Source organism: Episyrphus balteatus, chromosome 3 (assembly GCF_945859705.1).
Source record: "Episyrphus balteatus chromosome 3, idEpiBalt1.1, whole genome shotgun sequence".
In the NCBI taxonomy this organism is placed as follows: domain Eukaryota; kingdom Metazoa; phylum Arthropoda; class Insecta; order Diptera; family Syrphidae; genus Episyrphus; species Episyrphus balteatus.
The window spans coordinates 73,199,419-73,220,786 of NC_079136.1; the positions used below are offsets into that span (position 1 = coordinate 73,199,419).

The window sequence follows — 21,368 nt, forward strand, 5'->3', positions numbered from 1 at the left end:
GTTGTTGTTGTTGTTGTTGTTGTTGTTGTTGTTGTTGTTGTTGTTGTTGTTGTTGTTGTTGTTGTTGTTGTTGTTGTTGTTGTTGTTGTTGTTGTTGTTGTTGTTGTTGTTGTTGTTGTTGTTGTTGTTGTTGTTGTTGTTGTTGTTGTTGTTGTTGTTGTTGTTGTTGTTGGTGTTGTTGTTGTTGTTGTTTTATTCAATTAGCTTTTAATAAAACGGCTCTATTTTTCCCAAATAAACAGCTTGAAATATTTAAATAACTTCAACTCTAAGAGCGATTTCGTGCTACCTAGTCGTGTTGCAAATGACAAAGAAAAATCCGCAACACTGTTCGTACATGATATAAGAAGTAGGTAGGTATGTGCCATTCGTCTGAAAAAGGATACAGGTAAGTAAAGGAATACGTGAAGCAGCTATATCTCTTTCCATCATGAACAAGTTAGTAAAGTGATGGCAAAAGTACTTTAAAAGTCCATGAACAAAGTTCTAGTGAATGTACCTCCTGCGAATGCACATTCACCGGTACATTCTTGAGCACTAAATTTTTTGCTTCACAAATAATTCTAATGGTTATATTTTTCACTGGTTTTTATCCGTAATAGGATTATTTTTTGTTTTCTTCCAAAAATTTGTTTAGGTTTTGAAAGTGATTTCGAGGAATTATTCACTGTATTTCTGGAAAGCTGAAAAGTAATTTTATTATTATTATACATAATGTATGTAGTTAAAAATGTAGAGAATTAACATTTAATAATTAAGGGGAAAACTAAATTGTTTTTAGAGAAATTTGGCACTTGCTATCGCAACTCAACTAAAATAAATGGAAAAGTGTAGCGATTTTGTTTAAATTTATATAGGAATGAAAAAGAAGCTACTTTTTACATCGCTCCCTTTCTCCAATTCAAAAGTAAAGTGTTAATTTTGTTTGTTTCGAAGGGTATTAAAAGAAACATATAGATACATTAACATAATAAATTTTGTTTGTGGTTGTGTTTTCAATCAAACTATTGAGCTTTGGATTGCGGGCAATAAATCACCTCTAAGAATAGTACCGTCCACCCAACTGATCGTCACTTTTCACCCTTTTCTACCCAGCACCATCAAGGAACAAATTGGTGCATGAAAACTCATTATTTATGTTATCACTTTGTTTCTGCTGTTAAATTGCTTAATATACCCATTGCCCTTGAATGTGCGTGTGATTGATAAGTTCAATTTGTTTAAGGCCGCATGAGATCTAAAAACTATTTCTGTTGTTAATTACATTGTGTTAAAAACAAAACAAAAACCAAAAAATTCCTTAAAACAAAATGAAAATTTATTTAGCTTTGATTAAAAATTACCTTTTCGTTATCCGTGGCCGGAGTGGCCACATAATTGCGATATAACGATCAATACTTATAGCTACGAGAGTATACGCACTCACTAACACAGAAACAGCTTGCGAATAATTCACCAAATGACAAAGGACAATTCCAAATGGCCAGTAATTTAAAATCAATATCGACACAAATGAAAACGGTACACAAAACATTGACATTAGAATGTCACCAACAGCCAAGTTGGCAATGAAAAAGTTCGTCACAGTTCGCATTCGGGGCGTGGATTGCACAATGTAGCAAACAGTTCCATTGCCTAGGAGTGCAAATATAAATATCGATATGTAAAGGAGATATACACAGGACTTGAAATAGCCACTGGACCAGCCTGCCAGGTCATCGCTGTCATCGTCGTCGATGCTATCACAAGAATAATTCCCGAAATGTTGTATTTCTCGATCGTCTTCGTAGACTGTGTGATTTTTTGAATTTAACGAATGATAGGTAACATCATTCACGAAAGCAGAGTTATTTCTTTCAATGCTCTTTGAATAATTTAAATAATCAAGAGCATTGTAATAGAATGGAGATTCGATTTTATGATTTGTTGTTGGATTGCCGGATGGACTCCTTGGACTTGTGCCTGTGAAGAATGCATCCATAGTTAGGTTTTTTTTTATTGAGCTTATTGCTCACATTCATTTATTTAAGCATAGAATAGATTGCTGTTGAGGTACATATTTTCTTTGGATCGGAATGTATTCACATTGCATTTGTAGTTTATCTGAAATGAAGAAAAAAAAAAAACATCTTCTTAAAATTGTGTTAGAAAATAATAAAGTAAATTTAGAAAATTTAGATTCTACCATTCATAGTAAATGTGTGCTTTAAGAAATGGGTACTTTTAGAAAAAATTGCAAATAGGGTACCAATGATCCATATGAAAATACCCATTTGCATGTTAACTGGCCCTCCTTCGTTATTAAAATTATATGTTAAGTTTCAAAACTTTATTTTGCAGTTACATATGTACATATGTATATCTGATAACATTGTGTGACAAAAACAAACTTTTAAAATAATAATTTTCTCGGGACCAAGAACGATTTGTAGGGCTTGTTGAACTACATATCTACTTTACCTACATTTTTCAATATACCCCCAAAATCAGGATTTTTGGGCAAAAAATATTTTTTTAATTAACCATTGCGAAATTTTTAGTGACACTTATACCTTTTGGAAGATGAAAAAAAAAATAAAGTTTTGATATAAAATAACCTAGACTTAAGAATTTTTTCTTAATATTTTCCACTTTGACATTGATTTCAATTTTGTCCAACTAAGATTGTCAGTCGCATTTTTACACCAAACGGCTGTGCTTCGACAGTTAGAAAAAGATGAATTTTTTTAATAATTTTCCATTTTTACTCACGAGTGTTTAAATATTTACATTATCTGCTACGCATTTTTAAACGCACGACAACGCTTCATTTGGCTTTCTTCATATACAAAAGGTTGAAAAAAAAATGATCTTGAAAGCTCTTTTAAAAAAAAGGAGTGTTTTATAAAGGATGGTTACCAATGGTAACCCTTAAGCAGCCTAAGGGTTAATTAATGCTTAATTTCGATACAATGGGTAGCACGTACTTAGTCTTAGGTATGGTAAAGCTATAATTTGATGGTTTTGGCAGATTTTTGTGTGTTTTCGCTGTTATTTCTTTAACTATTCACTTACTTATGCCATTTAATACATCAAAACTTAGTACATTTATTTGTTTCATTGTTCTAATTATTAACGGCCAATTTCTTCACAGAGTCCTAGCGCTAGTACCGGTCCTAGTCCTAAAGTTAGTACTCAAATCGGTATCAACTCATTTCTTCACCCAAGTACTAAGCCCTAGAACTGTCAGTTTAGGACGGTGTACTACTTAGGACTCGGTACTAGCTAGCTCCTCAAAATAAGCTAGGACCTGGTTATTATACCAATCGTTAGTACTCAAATCGGTACCAAGTGATTTTTTCACACAAGTTCTAAGTCGTAGTACTGTCAAATTGGTACCGAGTTTTACTTAGGACTTCGTAAAAGTTAGAACCTAAAAATCGACAGTCTAGCGACGATAATACTCAATTCTTATTGAGTTTTTGCATTTATTTTAAAATTTTATGAGCATTTTTGAGCTTTGGTGTCTTTTGAAATGTGTAATTTTTGAGTTTATTGAATTTTATTCTAATTTTGGCATTTTGTAATTTGTATTTTTTTTAAAAGATGTATCGCAATAGCAATGCAGTCTTTGAATAAATTGTTATGGAACAAAATCGTTGGCACTGCAGAAGATTATCCATTTCTAATAAGAAAACCACAGTTTATGAAAGTATAATTGAAGCCACCTGCATACAATCACTCAAAATATATTCTATTTTACGGGCATCAGTGATGGCCGTCCGATATCTATCTAACAATTTCCAACACAAAATGTCTTTGCAAGAAGATTCTATTTACAAATAGTATTGCAGACTATGATCAAAATTATCTTCATTCAATGACTGCTAAAAAACAAAACTGCACCAAGACAATAAAGATTCAGTTTTCAAAAATGTTATTTTTATTGAGATATACATATATGAACTGTCTTTTTTAATAATAAAATAAACTGGTTTATCTGTGGCTTTTCCAGGTTTTCCAGAGTCGTTAGTGAACTAGCTATCAGGCTTGCCGGCACTTATGCACAAAATCGTCACATTCTCGTCATTCTTGATAGTGAAGGTTCTTGATATAATTTATCTTCTTTTCTTGTTGTCTTTGTTCTCAATCATCACAATATTTTTTAAATTATTTTAATGTTAATTTCATGAATGGACTGTTTTTTGTCTGTTAATATTTTGTAAAATCTGTTGAAATATCAAAATAAAATATTTCAAGCATCAAAATATTGTCAAAATGACAGTTATACCATTTTTATACGATTTATTTCTTAGGACCGCGTTGTTAACTTAGATCAGGTCCTATAAATGTGAAGAAATGCTCAGGTACTAACTTTTCCTTAGGACCGAGTACTAGTGCTAGGACCTGACCTAGCTAGACCGGGTACTAAGCTGACTTAGGACTTATGTGAAGAAATTGGCCGTAAAAGTATTCCAACTATTTTACTGTCTGAGAACTGAGATATTTTCAAATAAGATGTAACGTGTGTGATGTTAGAAAGTCACACCCGTTACATCTTATTTGAATATATTCTCAGGCAGCACAATAATTGAAATACTTTTAATATAGAAACAATATGAAACAAATTAATAATACTAAGTGTTGATATATTAAAATACTTAACTTACGGCCAATTTCTTCACATCAGTCCTAAGTCAGCCTAGTACCCGGTCTAACTAGACCAGGTCCTAGCACTAGTACTCGATCCTAACAAAAAGTTAGTACCTGAGCATTTCTTCACATTTATAGGACCTGACCTAAAATCACAAAGCAGTACTAAGAATTAATACGTCTAAACTGGTCTAACTGTCATTTTGACAATATTTTGATGTTTGAAATAATTTATTTTGATATTTAAAGGAATTGAACAAAACAAATTTAGACAAAAAGTAAAAAATAATAAAAAGAATATTGAAAAAATAAAAAAAAAAATGTGGCTAAACTTAACAAGAAGCCAAGAAGCAAAAGAAATTTGATTTTTTATCAAGAACTTTCAGTCAAGAATGAATTGATGAGTGAAGAAATGTATGATTTGGTAAACAGACAATGCAGAGATACAGGTCCCCAAAAACGACAAAAGTGTCATTCAAGTACTCGAGGTATAAACGGATCTCCGACCTTTATGCAGCAAAGCCATTAGGTTGGTGTCAGTTTCAAAAAAAACATACATGTACATACTATATATTTTTATAAAAACTAAAATTTAAGAAAAACATGTCCTGTGTCTTTTTTACTACATTGCGGGAAAAATTTTATCCTGATTTATAGGCAAGTTCGAGGTAGTCGTAGGCTTCTGCTTTTTATGTCTTATTGTTATTTACTCATAAGTGGCTTGCAGCTCAGTCGGACGTCGAGGAATGCTAATGCAGAACGTCTAAATAAAGACCATCTTTCTTGACTTGGTTGTCGATTTTGGAAAGATCGAACAAAATGGAAATATTTTTTTGGTACTTGTTCATGAAAAAGTGTTCTTTTGTCCATTGTTCCCGTTTCGGCATTGCATTTCTCACTTCAGGTGGTTTAAGTAAATTAAAAAAAAAAAAATTTAATAAAATTTTAATCACATGTTGAGCGAAAACCAAGAAATTAAAAAATCTGTCAGATATCTCTAAAAAAGAATGAAATCGATTGCATTTATTCAAGTACTAAGCGTTAGACTACCGATTTTGAGGTCCTAACTTATACCGAGTCCTAACTAATACTCGGTACCAATTTGACAGTACTAGGGCTTAGGACTTTTGTGAAGAAATCACTTGGTACCGATTTGAGTACTAACGATTGGTATAATAACCAGGTCCTAGCTGATTTTGAGGAGCTAGCTAGTACCGAGTCCTAACTAGTACTGGGTCCTACATTGACAGTTCTAAGGCTTAGTACATGAGTCAAGAAATGAGTTGATACCGATTTGAGTACTAACTTTAGGACTAGGACCAGTACTAGCGTTAGGACTCTGTGAAGAAATTGGCCGTTAGTGAATAGTTAAAGAAATAAGATCGAAAAAATATACATTTCAAGGATGGTTTTGATTAAAACCATCATTATGGACGATGGAGAAGTCCGAAAAAGTGGGTTTCGTCATGACATGACGTCCGAAATAAGCTTCAATGATGTATGAAATTAAATAATTTCCAAATGTAGGTACTACTTTAACTCAAAGAATTTAAGTAAAAGTATATTTTTAAACTTATGTTCTTTTATTTTCGTTTTTATACTAAAAGAACTGCGACATGCGACCCATTTCGAAACATATTTCATAAATCTACACTGACAAGGCAATGCGTCGTTATGCTAATTTGTATGACATAAACTGACTGCAAAGCGGAGCCAGTCCCATATGCAATAAAGTTTTAAATAAAAGTGTGTCGAATAAAAATCCTCAGAGAAAAAGAATAGCAGGTTTGTTGATGGCCTGGATTTATGGTAGTGACGTTGCGGAATCTGATATTGATTTTTTTTTAACTTAATTTACGAAGGATTGTATTAAAAATAAATTAAGAAGAACCTACCTATACTTCTATTTGTGCCCTTGATTATGAAAGTGGACTAAGTCACTTTTTGCATTGTTTAAAGAAAAACTTACATAATAATTTTCTTATAACGATTTAATTATATTTCTTTTATGAAATCACTAGAGGAGCAATAAAGAAGTTTATTTACTGCAATTTCGCGTTCAAATAAACTTTACCCCTTAAATAAAAATTATTTTTAGGCTAGATTTGATGCCATTTTTAGGAGTGACTTAGTCCACTTTCATAATCAAGGGCACATTTATTTCTAGATCATATTTTCTTATTACACATATTCATATTCATTTGTTTCTTCTTTAAGATCTTTAATTTCAATCATAAGATATGAAATTACCATATTGTAATGCTCTACGAACGTACCTTAAATGTTTTATATTTCCTTATAGGTTATATCTATACTGATAAATTGCTTAGTTTGAAGAATTGATTTGAATATGTATTTTTAATAAAAGAGCAGAAAATAATGTTGCTCTTTTATAAAAAAAAAAATTTTTTTTAATATGTAGCTTTATACCTACCTACCCTTCTTCGAATTTAATATTGCTGCATGGCACATCCTTTCCAGCTTACGGAAAAAAAGGAAAAAGGTATATCGATGAAATAAATTTGCTACGTCTATATTCAATCAAGGTATTGCTAGAGATATTTTCACTTCAACATAAATTGAATAATATATTAAGTTAAGCACAACCTTTAAATAAAATGAAATGTGCTTCCTGCTAGTTAACACATCCTTGCATGTTAAAAATAAAAAATCAGGTGAAAAAAAAATTTAAAACTCCTGTCATCGATATTGATTATTCTGAGCAAACATAGTCGTGGTTTTCCGATAAAATACTATATAAGTAAATGTTTCATAAAAAAAAGAAAAAAAAAATAAACAAAAAAACATAACAAAATTAAATTGGGTGGATTTCATATTCCAGCATTCCAATAAAATCAAATTAAATTCCAACCTTTTTTCATAGGATATGCCTACTTCGAATTTTTGAGGTCTATGAACATGAGAGGTATGTAACATACATTGTAAAATGTACATTGTACCTGTATTTAAAAAAGGCACAAAGGGTTTTTGCTATTCTTTAGAATTGACAATAAAAGTAGCTCGTAATACGATATTATATGTATACATAAAAATAAACTCGAGTTCATAAAAGCAAACTCACTGCAGCACTGCACAATTTGACTGTAAATATACGTTTATTTAACAGGACATTTTTGCAAATTGTGTATACATTCGTTAAAAAAAAAATATCAATAAATCTAAAAAGTAAAAAAATCTATCAAAAGAATTTTCATTGAGTGCCTAAATTATAGGTAAATTTTTGCATGCTGCAGAACTTTTACATTTTTTAACTCGAGGGAATTTAATTATTTAAATACACAGAATTTATTACTCGTTCTTGCGATATACTTACTTCATATAAGGATTCGTGAAAAAAATCGAGCTCGTGAAAGAAATGTGAAGAAAGAGAATGCGATTCTGTTACCCTGGTTTACAGCCAAAATGGACACTCAATCCCACTATTTTTTTCATACGTACTTTGACCTTGGGAACTCGGAAATCACTTTAAAAAAAAATTAAGATGGATACGTTTTCGAGATATGATTTTTCAAAGTATTATGTCGTTTTTTTTTCAGCATACTTAGGGCCATTTTTTTCACTCGGAGTTGAACATAACTTGACAATTTTTAATGTAAAAAAGTTATTCCAGTGTTTGTTGCTTATTTGATTAGCTTTCAGGAACCAGTTTTTCTGTTCAGATTAGTTGTTTATTAAACAAGATATAGCCCGAATACTAAATATGCTGGGAAAAAAAAAAAAAAAAACGACAAAAAACTTTGAAAAATCATATCTCGAAAACCTATCCATAAATATTTTTTTAGATAAAATTTTCGAGTTTTCTGGGCTCAAATCTATACGAAAAGTATAACGGCACTTATTGTCCAAAAATTTTTTATTTTTTTGTAAACTAGTGTTATCGGTGTGCCTGTCTGTCTCTATCTCGAGATAAAGCCCAAACCATGGAATCAATTTCCTTCAAACTTGGTATTTTGAAGTTTTAGGAAATTGAATTTTTTTAAACTAAGGCTGGTGTTACCTTACCCGTCATGTGAGCAATATAAAGAGCTAACTTACTTTCTTAAAAACGGCTCTAACGATTTTGATTAACATTTGCGTGTATACTGTCGCAGATAAATAAAGTGTGCTTTCTCCTATTTTTAAGTTCAAAAAATCCTAAACCATCTGTCATTGAATAGTTTCCTAATTTTTCTGATTTTTTCAGCAACTTTTAAACGACTCTTTTATATTATTTGACTTGTAGGTTATAATAATTTTGTTTATACAAAAGCATTAGGTAATACAATTTAATAAAAGGAAATTGAAATTTTTTTTCGAAAGATCGAATTTCCGAAAACGGGACATTGGTTTTTTTTGAAGTTTTGATTTTAAGCGTTGATTAATATTTACTACAAAATGGTATGCCAATTTAACATGATTAAAATTTTTTTTTAATTTTGATATTTATAAAAGAAATTAAACTGCATGCTTGTTTTGGCGCTCAAATTCATTTAGAGAGTTGTTTCTTTTTTTTCATTTAAAGAAAAAAATGTATGTATTTTTTAATTCTTTGTTTTTTGAATTCTAAGAACAAGTACGTACGACCCAGTCGTGCATTTTATTTATATTGCTATTTGATTTTTTTGAGAAAAAATAAAAATGCAGCTTAAGGTAGGTACCTATTGCAATTGTTTTGAATTTAAAAAATATTTAATCAAAATCGTTTGCACCGTTTTCGAGATATTTGCAATAGCTTCAAAATTTCGTTCTAAGTGATATATAAAAAAATTAAAAATCATCTGTACCATATTTGAAGAAAATTACCAAACCCTTTTTTCCCGCTATTACATGATTGTAATATTATTATAAACCAATAATTGCCCTTTAAAGCAAGTAATTACGTTTAACTGTAATAAAAAAAAAATATTTTTTTTATCAAATTAGTTTTCAGTCTATGACTTTTCATAAGATTTAATTTTTTTGTGTCGATAATTAAATTAAAAAAAAAAATTAAATAATAAACACTGATTTTTCAATCGTCAGTTAGACTATCAGAAGAATCCGATCGAAGAAAGTATAGCATTTGAATTCATGTACAGCAAAATTTTTTTTAGAGAACAAAGGACCCCCTACAATTACGATTTATCGGAGTTTTTGATGTGTTGCTCTTGACATCCTCCCAATCAAAAATGTCCGTAGGCTCAAAATCCGAAAATGGGCAGTTTTCAAGATATTAAGGACAGAAAATATCAAAAAGTGTGTATTTCAATGAATCTCATAATGAAAAAAATGCTCAAAAAGGTGTCTTATCGTGTTTTTAATATCGCTGAATGCAGATTCGCAATATATTGGAACGCATTAATTGGGGGTCAAGGACATTTGAAGGTCAAATTAGGAAATGTCACTTTAAAATGTGTATTGTTTTTAAAATGAACATTGCAATCGAAGAAATATTTTTACGCCAATAGGTACCCTTATCCTTTATCATCTATATAGAAAATTTAAAATAATATCGATTAGTATATTTTTTAATCAAAAAATGATGTATACAAATTTACCCCTTAGAACATTCCTGCAGGAAGGTAGCGATTTTATAATTTCAAGCTGATAAATTTCTAATAGGTACCGTCTTCTCATCCCAATTTTAAAGTCATCATAAAAAATCAAATATGCTAAGCCCGTATTCCTCCACAATCCATTAAATTTAAAGTTCCTATTTTAAATTAGAGACCTGTTAAATCGCATAATAATTGTGAAATTTCCTCTTCTAAATGGCGACTTCAAATTTAATGGGATAGGTATGAATAAATTAGCCTCAAATTCTGCAGAGTATGACATATTCCATGCAAGACAATTTTAATACGTTAGAGTGATTTTTTTTATCAATTTTTTAGAATCTTTTTCGATTATTCTTGATCAATATGTTTAAAATTACATGCTCTAAAACTTTAATCATAAAAATAAATGTAAAAAAAACTATCAAAGTGTTATAACCAATAAAAAAAGTCCTCATAAGTTTAGTTGAAATTTAAACGAGTTTGTGTTCTTTGCATAAACAAATTTAAGCTTTGTGTAGAAATAATAAATTCAAAAAATGTCATTCTCAAGCCCCGCCTTACAGAAACCACACGTAGATGGGTCAAATTATTAAACTCTCTGAAGTAAAAACTTTTTTCGGTTCTAAAATAGAGACATTCAATGCAAAAATCAAACTTAGATCACAATGCAATGGGTGTGCAATACGTATTTCAGCCTCTTAATCACAAATATGTATTGATTTTTTACAGTGCTTGTTCAATTGCTTATCTAAAGTTATGGTAAATTCGCCACAGATGGCAGGTTATATTAGTCTCCCTTCAAATTCCAACAAAATGTTTCCCTACCGCTTTTTGCTGATTTCTATAACCCACCATGGTAGTCGTGCATATTAAATTATTCTATTCTACTTGAGAAATGAATCTGAATTTAGCTTTCAAGCAACCAACAACCACCCTCAAGCAGATAAAGTACTTACATGTGTTCGCAAATAGGGGTAGCCAAAGCGTAAACCTTCCCTCTTTTTTATAGATACGATTTTTATAGCAGTTTCATGATATTGATCACTTTTCAAATAAATGTGTTCAAGGATTTGATTTTATTGTGAAAAATTCACGATGATTTGGTTTTCCGAACGAATACAACTTACAAAAACGACTTTGGTGGTCAAAATTTACAGCATTGTGTTGTTTATGTGAACGTATCTTTTCTTTTATTTTTATTTCGTTTGGGAAGCATTTTTGTTTACATTCTATCTACGCTACGCGGATTCAAAAAGAAACCGTTTTTATTACCTGTTTATTGATAACAAGATAATAACAGGGATGCCGTTACCGTAAAAAGGGAGATTTAAATTTATTGCAAAAACAATTATGGCCTACCGCAAAACGACAAGTATTATTATTATGACCAAAAATGAGCAAAAGATAAAAACAATATACGAAAGATATAATGTAGATTTATGATTTTTGCTGTAGGGTATTTAATTTTTGTTTAAATTTATTTCTTTTTGGGTTGATTTTAGGAATTTTGGGTTTTTGTTTTGAAATTTATTTGTTTTAATAACTGTACCTATTTCAATTTAGATTGTACCTACAAGAAGAAAATATGCAAATCTCATTAAAAAAGAATATATTAAAAGGTGAATTAAGACATTAAGCTATTTTAAAGGTCTTAAGAATTTCAAAATATTATCATTGAATAATTTATGTATAAAACCGGGAAAAATCCGCTTTAAAGGAGATTAAGCGCTACAGTCGCTTTCTATAACCAAAAAATCCCTTAAAAGGACTTTTTGGTTATTAAGTAACCAAAATTATAATAAAAAATGTATCTATTTATATTTTCTTTTTTGAATTTTTACTTGCGATACCTATAGGTACAAATCAAGTTATGCATTCGTAAAAAAAAAGTTCAGATAGCAATTTTCCATGATATAACGATGATAGAGAATGCGAAAAAAGTGGGTCTCGAAAGTCCGTCTGTCTGTCAGGATGTTTGTCGGCCTGTATGAGGAGCCTAAACGGATGGGCCGATCTACTTCAAACTTTGTATGTAGCAATTCATGGATTCTTTACAGAGGGAGTTTTGAAATTAATTTTTTTACCAAAAATAACGGTACCTGTGATATGCAACTTTTTTAAAAGTTTAATTTTCTCAAAAACAGCTCCTACGATTTTAATACAAAAATTCAAGTAGGTATTAGTTCTTAGATAAGATCTATCTTTTCATGCAAAAAGTGTTTTTTTCGAAAATCGTTACTAACGGTATCTAAAATGGAACCGTTTTTTTTTTTTAATCTGATTTTCTCCCACACGATTTGTTTAATTTCAACAAAATTTTAATTTTTATACAAATCAAAAATTAAATTTTGAAAATACATAATAATTCTTGGATTTAAAAAAAAAATGAAATTTTTGTTTTTTGAAAAATCGATTTTTCGAAAATGAGAATTTTTTTTCAATTTTGGTTTTAAGTGTTGTTTGAGAACAAATTTATTTTAAAACATTTTATTAGAAAAATTATTTATACAAATTTTTTTTTGGATCTCGATTTCATTTTAAGAGTTGTTGCAGAACGAATATGTTTTTTTTATTTTCATATAAATTTACCAAAAAGTATTAATTTTTGAGGGAAAAAAGTATTTTGACAAACGCTCTTTTCCAACGTTGGTAAGGTAAGGCAATGCATTTTACTGACAGACTTGTTAAGGCCCCGATTTGTAAAAAATTGGGCAAAACGGCGGAACTTAACATTGAAATTAGTGCATCTTCTGTTGCAAGTCATAACTTCTGTGTGTCTGTTAAAAAATCTGTGGAGAACTGAATTTATCGCGGGAAACTAAAAATTACCAAATATACAAACACAAAAATATAATTATACTATTCAAAATTTACCACAAATGGACAAAAAATGAAAAAAATGCACTAAAAAAAATTGAAGCATTTTGAAGAATTCACTTTATCGCGGATTGACTCCAAAAAGTCTGAATTTGGAAATGCCATTCTTTCATCAAAAACTTTGTTAGCAAAAGTACCCTTTGCATTGAACTCAAAGAAGACAATTTTACCATTTTATGGGAAGATAATACAGTATTATATCTCATAAAACAAAAATCGAAAAAAATTTAATTCTCAAAGGGACATGTTGTTGTGCTTTTCGCTTCTGGAATAAACTTGACCAAATTTTTACGGAGCTTCAACAGTTCCTTTTCGTTTCCCGGATCATTGAGATAGAAATTTGTGAGAATGTGGTCTATAAAACTTTGTTTTTGGGTGAAAACAGAGGGTATGTCCTGCTAACTTTACATGGAAAGTGACTAAAAAATAGGTTCTTTAACTTTTTTGCAAAAAACCAATAGCGCGGTAATTTTTTTGAGTTTGTGGTTTTTATATTAACCCAATTCGGCAATTAATTGGCCAAAAAAATGGGTTGGGGTCGAAATTCTGTATGTTGCAAAATTCTGTATTCAAAATACTGTATGCCAAAATACTGTATGTCAAAATTCTGTATGTGCAAAATGCTGTAGGAACAAAATTCTGAAAGTCAAAATTCTGTATAGCAAAATTCTGGTTGGTCAAAATACTGTATTTCAAAATTCTGTACATCAAAATTCTGTAGATCAAAATTCTGTAAAAATGCTGTAAAAAAATATCGTTTTGATAATGCGCGCGCACTTTTTTACATTATCAAAACGATATTTTTTTACAGCATTTTTACAGAATTTTGATATACAGTATTTTGCCGTACAGAATTTTACAAAACAGAATTTTGCATGACAGTATTTTGTTCATACAGTATTTTGACGTACAGAATTTTGTATTTACAGTATAATGACGTACAGAATTATGGTATTACAGTATTTTGACCCCACAGAATTTTGTCGTACAGAATTTTGACAAGCAGAATTATGACCCGCTCCCCAAAAAAATTTTAAAATTGACCAAGGATTTAAGAAATACAGGGTGTGTCATGCTAACTTTATATCGAATAGGGTTAACAAAAAATAGATTTTATTTTTTTTTTTGAGAAAACCAAAAGAGATATATTATTTTCGATTTCACGGCATAATTACGGAAATTAAACTTTAAATAATTAGCGAAAAAAAATTGAAATTGATCAAAAATTAAAAGTTGTCATGCTAACTTTATATAAAGTTAGCATGACAAACTTGGTTTACCAGTTCTGACCAAACTAAGCGCGCGGCAATTTTTTTGACTTCACGGCATAAACACGGCAATTATGCGGCAATTACTGAGCCAAAAAAAAATTAACTTTTCAAAAGTTGTCATGCTAAGTTTATACGGGTGAAGAAATAGCAATTTTTAATTTTTTTTTTTTAAGATTTTGTTTTTCTGATTATTTATTAACACTGATAGCAAGAGCATAAACATTTTGTTCAATTATTGAGTGCAATTGTTTATTTAATTTTTATTAGGGTTTGTATGTATCTAGACCAAAGTTGTTATTCACATTATATACTTTGTACACTGTGGCGTATGAAAAACAGCAAATTTGTTCATGAAACCAATGAAACTCAAAGCAACAAATCACTATATAGGTATTGTATATGTATTTAATTTGTATATCAGTTGCCAGAGAGCAAATGAAGATAATAAATTACATTTTTAATAGCATTTTTCTCTTTCGTGCGGTTGTGTCTCTCTTCTGATTCGTAACCAAAAGCCACAAAACTCCAAGCCGAACAAAAGTAGATTGTTCCAATTGTGGTTGATCACAAAATGGTTAAGCTGTTACTTGCAGATTCTTTCAGGAAATACATTCATCTACTACAACCTACAACAGCGAATCCTGTACAACGACAATGATGTGACAAGGATAGTAACGACGACGCTGCCGGGCGGTGCACAGAGAAATATAATTAATTTGCATTGTTTTACGTATACTCTTGATATAAGTTTTGTATATAATTAATTAAGAAAATAAAAAGAGAAAATGGATATCTAAGCTGTGAAGCAAGAATATGTTGAAGTAAAATAATTGGGTAAATTTTTCTTCTAAGTTGTGAAAATCTATTGAGAAAGCTATTAATTCAAACAAGGGTAAAAACGTTACAAATTTAAGAAAAAATTGTTTTTCTTGTCTATAGAAGTCCGGCCTTATTTCAATACTACCATAATGCGAAACAATAAGACACAAAAAACACTAACTACGCCACTGCTCTTAAATGTACAATGTACTGTACATACATAATGTGGTTTTATGTTAATTATAAATTGATATTGTTTTCAAGTTTTGCAACATTAAAAAACTTTTATCATTTAAAAAACCAATTTCAAAAACAAAATTTACATACGTCTACAGTTGAAAAATGTGAATCCTTGTAGTATACTTTCATCCATCACTTATGTCCGCATGTCTCGTGATACGGTCGGTGATGGTAGAAGACATTTTTATGATGCGATAATCATCAATTTCTTTGAGGACGGTAATCATATATTCTTGTCGATGTTAATTACTTCCTTTATTGATTTTAAAATTATTATAATTCAGGAAGTAGGTAGACAAGGTGTAAAGCTATGAAATATATTTTATTGTATCCATCGTTAACGGCAGCAGCAGCAGCCTTTTACACCAAAATGCATTCACGGTACAAAAAAAAATGTTATAGAAAATATAAGATAATGAATTACCGTAAACTGGAGTTACTTTGCTCCAATTTTATAAAATGTTTTTAAAAAAAGTGTTAAAGTGTTAAATTCTTTTCACTTTTTAAATATTTTCAATTTTATAGTCGCTTATAAAAAAAGATGTCAGAGAATAAGAACAAAATTGTAACAATGGGTCACACGTACTTGCTCTTATGATAAAAGCAGCTTTTACTTGTTTGTTAAAGCTTTTTCGAAAAAAGTATGGAATAAGTAATAATTATAATTTGATTTTTAAGAAATTAAATAAATATATAAAATTAGTTTTTGTAATAATTATGTCCCTTTTCAAATGGTTTTGAACACTTGTATAAAAAATTTTTTTAGAAACAAAATTAAACTTGATTTTTAAAAAAAATGTGTATAAAAATTGTATAGCATTTTTCAAAAAAAAAAAGTTGTAAGTCATTTTGGAAAATACAGTCAAAAAATTTAATTATTAAAAATTCATAAAACCGTTTCCAAATAAATACACAACTGGATCGCACGAACTTGCTCTAAGGGTCCAAGTTGCTTAAACTTTGGGACTTGTTATTTATTAAATTTACTAATGAACATATATGTATGTATAAAAAAAACATAAAATTTGTTTTTCAAAAGAAAAACTATAACATCTTAAATGAAATTCAACGCCGAAACTATGCATGCGATTTAATTTAATTTCTTTTATTCAGATGCATTTTTAGGAGAAAATATCTAATCGTGCAGCCATTTTTTAAAAAAACTAATGTTTTTATAAATATTTTTTTGAAAAAAAAAATTAAATAAAACCGTTTTAATTTTTTTTTCAATCCAATTTTTTTAACTGCTCTACAGAGCAAGTATTGGTTTCGTGTCGAAAAAAATTTGAAGTTTTGATCAAAAATAATATTACGATGATGGAGAAGTCCGAAAAAGTGGGTAGACGGATTTTCTTCAAATTTGGTACAGTTGATTTTCATAGAATTTTGAAAGTTTTTTTTACATCTCGCTTAGAAAGTGTACCTACAAATTTTTCAAATTATAACAAATTACTCGAAAATGTCTCTAACGATTTTGATTAAACTTTGAAAACGTAATATTCAAAGCAATTGCAATAAAACCGCATTTTTATTTTTTCTCAAAAAAGTCAATTAACAAAAAAAAAATGTTTTCCTTTAACAAAATTTTGCCCTAAATGTCGGCTCTTCCCCAACATCAAAAAATTTCTTTAAAATTTATATAGAGCCAGCTTGTAAGAATATTAATAATATTAATAACGATTCATTAGCTTTTGAATTAAATAAAAAATATAATACAACATAAGTTTTGTACTTATAAAATTTGACATAAAAATATCTAGGTCACCAACATATTAACACACGTGGGACATCTAAATTTTTTGTTTATCCAAAGCGGTAATAATAATAACAAGCAAAGTTTTACTGCTCTCTTTTTATATTGTAATAGCTTTATTTGAACTCTTGGTTGATACCATCTTCTTCAGTTACTCCTCATGGAGTACTCTACTCATACTCGAAAAAAAAAACTTAATTAAACCTTAACACATTCTCGACGTTATGAGTACTTTTAGGCACTAAAAACAAAAAATAAAGTAGGTTGATATAGGAGCGTGCATTAAATGAACCACCATCACTTCTAAAATCACTGTCGTCGCACGCAATGAATTTTGGAATTTCGAGTACGTAGAGGCAGCATTTTTTTTTTCCTTTTATTATTGTAACACGAACAACGATTCGGCCGAATTTTCCTTGTTGTTAAATTTAATTGAATTTTTTTGTTTTTTTGTTTACAATGAAATCGCTTTAAACATGTGCTTACTATGTATTTGAAGGTCAAACTCAATAAAACATTTATTTAGAGTTTTAAATAATGCAGCTAATTTGAATAAGGATAATGAACATGCATTTGTAGTTTGTGTAGTCTTCTAGTTCTTTTGCTTCCAACTAACTTTTAAACTTAAAAAAAAATTTAAGTTAGAACATGTTTGATTTGTAAATTATCGCTATGGAAATTACGACATTAAAATAACATCATAATGTGCAAATTTAAAGACGTTGTAATGTTTTCAAGTGTCATAATTCATATTTCTGGCGACAAAATAGAATAATTTCACACTTCCTCTTTAGTAATTTATGTCCTTAGATTAATAAAAAACAAAAAAAAACATCCTTGATGTTCAACTATTTACATAATTTAAAGCCATAAAACCTCTAAAAGAAAGTGATAATTTTTAAAAGCTTTCACTGAACAACAACACAAAAAATAAATGTTTATATTGTGCGAATCTGCAGGTCTTCACGATATACAAAAATGTTATAAATTCACTTGGGGGAGATTTTAAACAACATTTAAGCCACAAATGTTTATATTCAGCACTTTAGGTAAGGTTTTGTGATTATCTTTATTCTATTCAAGTGTTTTTCTGTTGCGGTGAAACAATATTATTTTATTTTATTTCACGAATTTTTCACATTGGTTGACATTTCTACCCTTCTTTCTTTATTTGTAGGTCTTTATGACAAACATTGAGCTTTCATGGAATCTACATGTTTTCTAAAAAATACACATGTTTACATTTATTTAATATTAACATGTTAGCATACAAACGAAAATAGAAAAAAAAAACTGGCTTCTTTAATTTGAAACACTTGAATTGTGGTTTAGCTTTTAAGGATTCTTTCTACAACAAGGATTTTTTCACAAAAAGGAACAGTTAGCTGATAATAGAATGTTTTGAAGACAATCATATTAAGAATAGCCCAGACAGAAATAAAAAGTAATTGATATTTTTTTAATTTTTAAATGTTAAGTGGATCTTTTAAAATTATGCAGTTCTTTGGTTATGTAGTCGCTGAATTTTTGATGAAAGTTAGAACGGTGGCGTGGTACTTCAAATACAAAGTAAAAATTAAAAATTTCTACAATTTGGAATTAGAATAAATGTTCTGGCTGTGTTGTTAAAAGTAATTGATTACGCAAAAAAAAAGAAAACATTAATTGCAACATTAATTCCCTGCTACAATAAATAAATAAAAAAAACAGCTCGATTTTTTCCTTTGGGACCAAGGATTGTTGTGAATTGTTTTGTCTAACGTGAAGAGTGTGACGACGAGGAGCTATCCTATAAATGAATTTGTAATGCCGACAACAAACGAAGAACGAAGGCCGAGAGGCCTGCCACTCTAATCAAATGTGCGTGTAATTAGAATGCACGAATCGATAAAACCTTAACAATTCTAATGAGTATGAATGGCTAATGTAAGATGCATTTCTTTATTACGAGTTTTGCAATTATTCACCACTCTGAGTGTTTTGCACCGCTTTGGCTCTACTTTTGTCAATAATCCTTTTACAACTGTTGGGAAAAAACGAACATTTTATAGCCCATTGGTATATGGTATAAATGGTCAAAATGTAAGAGTTAAATTATTACTGACTGCTTTAAAAGTACATTTGTTTGAAAATACTTTATAGCTCACTCAATGAGGATTCAAAAAAGTTGTCTGACATCAGCAAAGTTTGGATGAATTTTTCAAGAGAGTTAATTCTGAACACAAATTTCAGTTTGCGTAAATGTTTGGTCTTGTATGGCGGTATGCGGCACAGTGGATCGACTAAAATTGCGAACACAATTGCGGATATTAGGAGATTATTTTTTGCCAAATTTATCTACTTTTAACACCAAAAGATTTTTATCAGGGCACCCAACTTTTCCCAGAACATAACTGCTTTTTAAAATAAAACGTCAAAGTTCAAGTTTCTTTTTCAGTTTTCTGACTTAATTTTTATGCAATCTCCTTAAAATTAGTTTTTTTGGTCTAGAAATACATACTTACTGCCTTTAAATTAAAAAGTTAAAAAATCAGTAAAAGAGTTTTCCAATAAAAAAATAACAACCATTTTTTAAAAGTTTTTTTTTTGGAAACCAAAAATAGTAACTTGGTGATAAAAGTTTTGTATTAACTATTAAAGTTTTACTAAGGAAAAAAATAGTACTCATACACCACAGTGACTAATTCTTTCTCATTTAAGACATGAGGTACTAAATGAAAGAAGATACTAAGAAAAGCACACTAAACGTCTTGTCTTTCTTTGTTTCTCATACAAGTACCTATACATTATTTACAAAATGTATAATATACATATATGCATACATTTGTATAAGAAGCAAGTAGGCGAGACCGAGTCGTGCATTTGTTTTGAATTTTTGTTACCGACTTTCAAAAAGGAAGAGATATTCAATTCGTCTGTATTTTTTTGAAGTGAAAACTTCTTTAGTATCGTAGTGATTTGAAACAAGATGAAACGAAAACGCGACACGACGAATGAAATTTGTACTGTAGATAGGTAATTAAATAAATTATAATTGTACAAAATTTCAATTAATTTCATATTCAAAATTCGGAGATAACGGTAAAAAGATGTTCTTTTCCAACACACGTTATATCTTTTGATCTAGTGCACATACAAGTTTGTTTTAACTTTAATACGCATGCTGATAACATAACCTTTTATTTGATATATCACACATAACGTTACGTGCTCTACAAGTTACACAATCTTAAATTGAAAAAAATTTAAAAATACCTCAAAACACCTGTGGAGATCTGTTGCCGATGACCAGCCACCAGTGTAGGAAGTACCGTAATCTCAGTTTTGAATTTCGAGATGTTTGATTTTAAAAAATTCTTACTACATATTTTGTAAGCATGGTAGAAACATGATTGAAAAGTCAAATAAAAGGTGAAATAATAAGCTTTTAGATTACTTAAAATTTATTATTTTTTTTAATTTAATAGGTTGTCATATAAAAGATATGGATTTAAAGGTGATGGAATAAAAAAAAAGGTAAATTTTTTCGATTTTTATTTTATGCAAGAAAAATAATTTTTAAGGTTTCACTTCTACCACGTGTGAATTGCACACATGTTTTTTTTTTTATGTTTGTTACCTCATAACTTTGGACTGAGTGAACCGATTTTGATATTTTTTTTGTATTGGAAAGCTGTTGCCTGCAGTATGGTCCCATTTCAATTTCGTTCAGTTCCGGTCATAGAAACTATTAGAAAAACCATAAAAGAGTCGGTTTTGTTTTTTGATAAAAATGATTATTTCAAATTGAAAATAATTTTGCGAAACATACTGTCTATGAGAGAAAGAGGTAATTCCACGGAGGGGTTTTGGCATGATTTGATTTCATTCTTATGTATTTAACTATTCGCCAAATTAAGCTTTTTTATTTTGATTGTTTTTCATTTTAAAAGTGTTCTAACTATTTTGCTGTCTGTAAATATCTTAAAATAAGATGTAACGGTTGTGACGTTAGAAAGTTAGTGAAAAAAATTAATCTGTTCATTAAATTCAAAAGTTATAGTATTCCAAAGTTATAATCTTCCAAATATGTCAAGTACTATTTTGGCTAATTGCTACTGTTTGAAAGTTACAATGCATTTTCTTTAAACAAAATTAGGCGTTCTAATGGTCATAGCTTTTTTTCTGTCACTTAAATTGAAAAATGTATCAAAAAGTGGTAGAGATTTCAACTACCTATCAAAATTGTTTGCTCAATAC

General features: G+C 29.5%; 1 protein-coding gene across 1 annotated transcript in view; it reads right to left on the reverse strand.

Annotated features, from left to right (window-relative positions):
• The window catches only part of LOC129916539 (RYamide receptor), a 105,673-nt gene that overhangs the window by 62,821 nt on the left and 21,484 nt on the right, over positions 1 to 21,368 (reverse strand). Inside the window, exon 2 of the mRNA XM_055996544.1 lies at positions 1,344 to 2,103. Coding sequence (XP_055852519.1) covers positions 1,344 to 1,981 — 638 coding nt within the window. The 5' untranslated portion in view covers positions 1,982 to 2,103. The remainder of the gene's footprint in view (positions 1 to 1,343; positions 2,104 to 21,368) is intronic.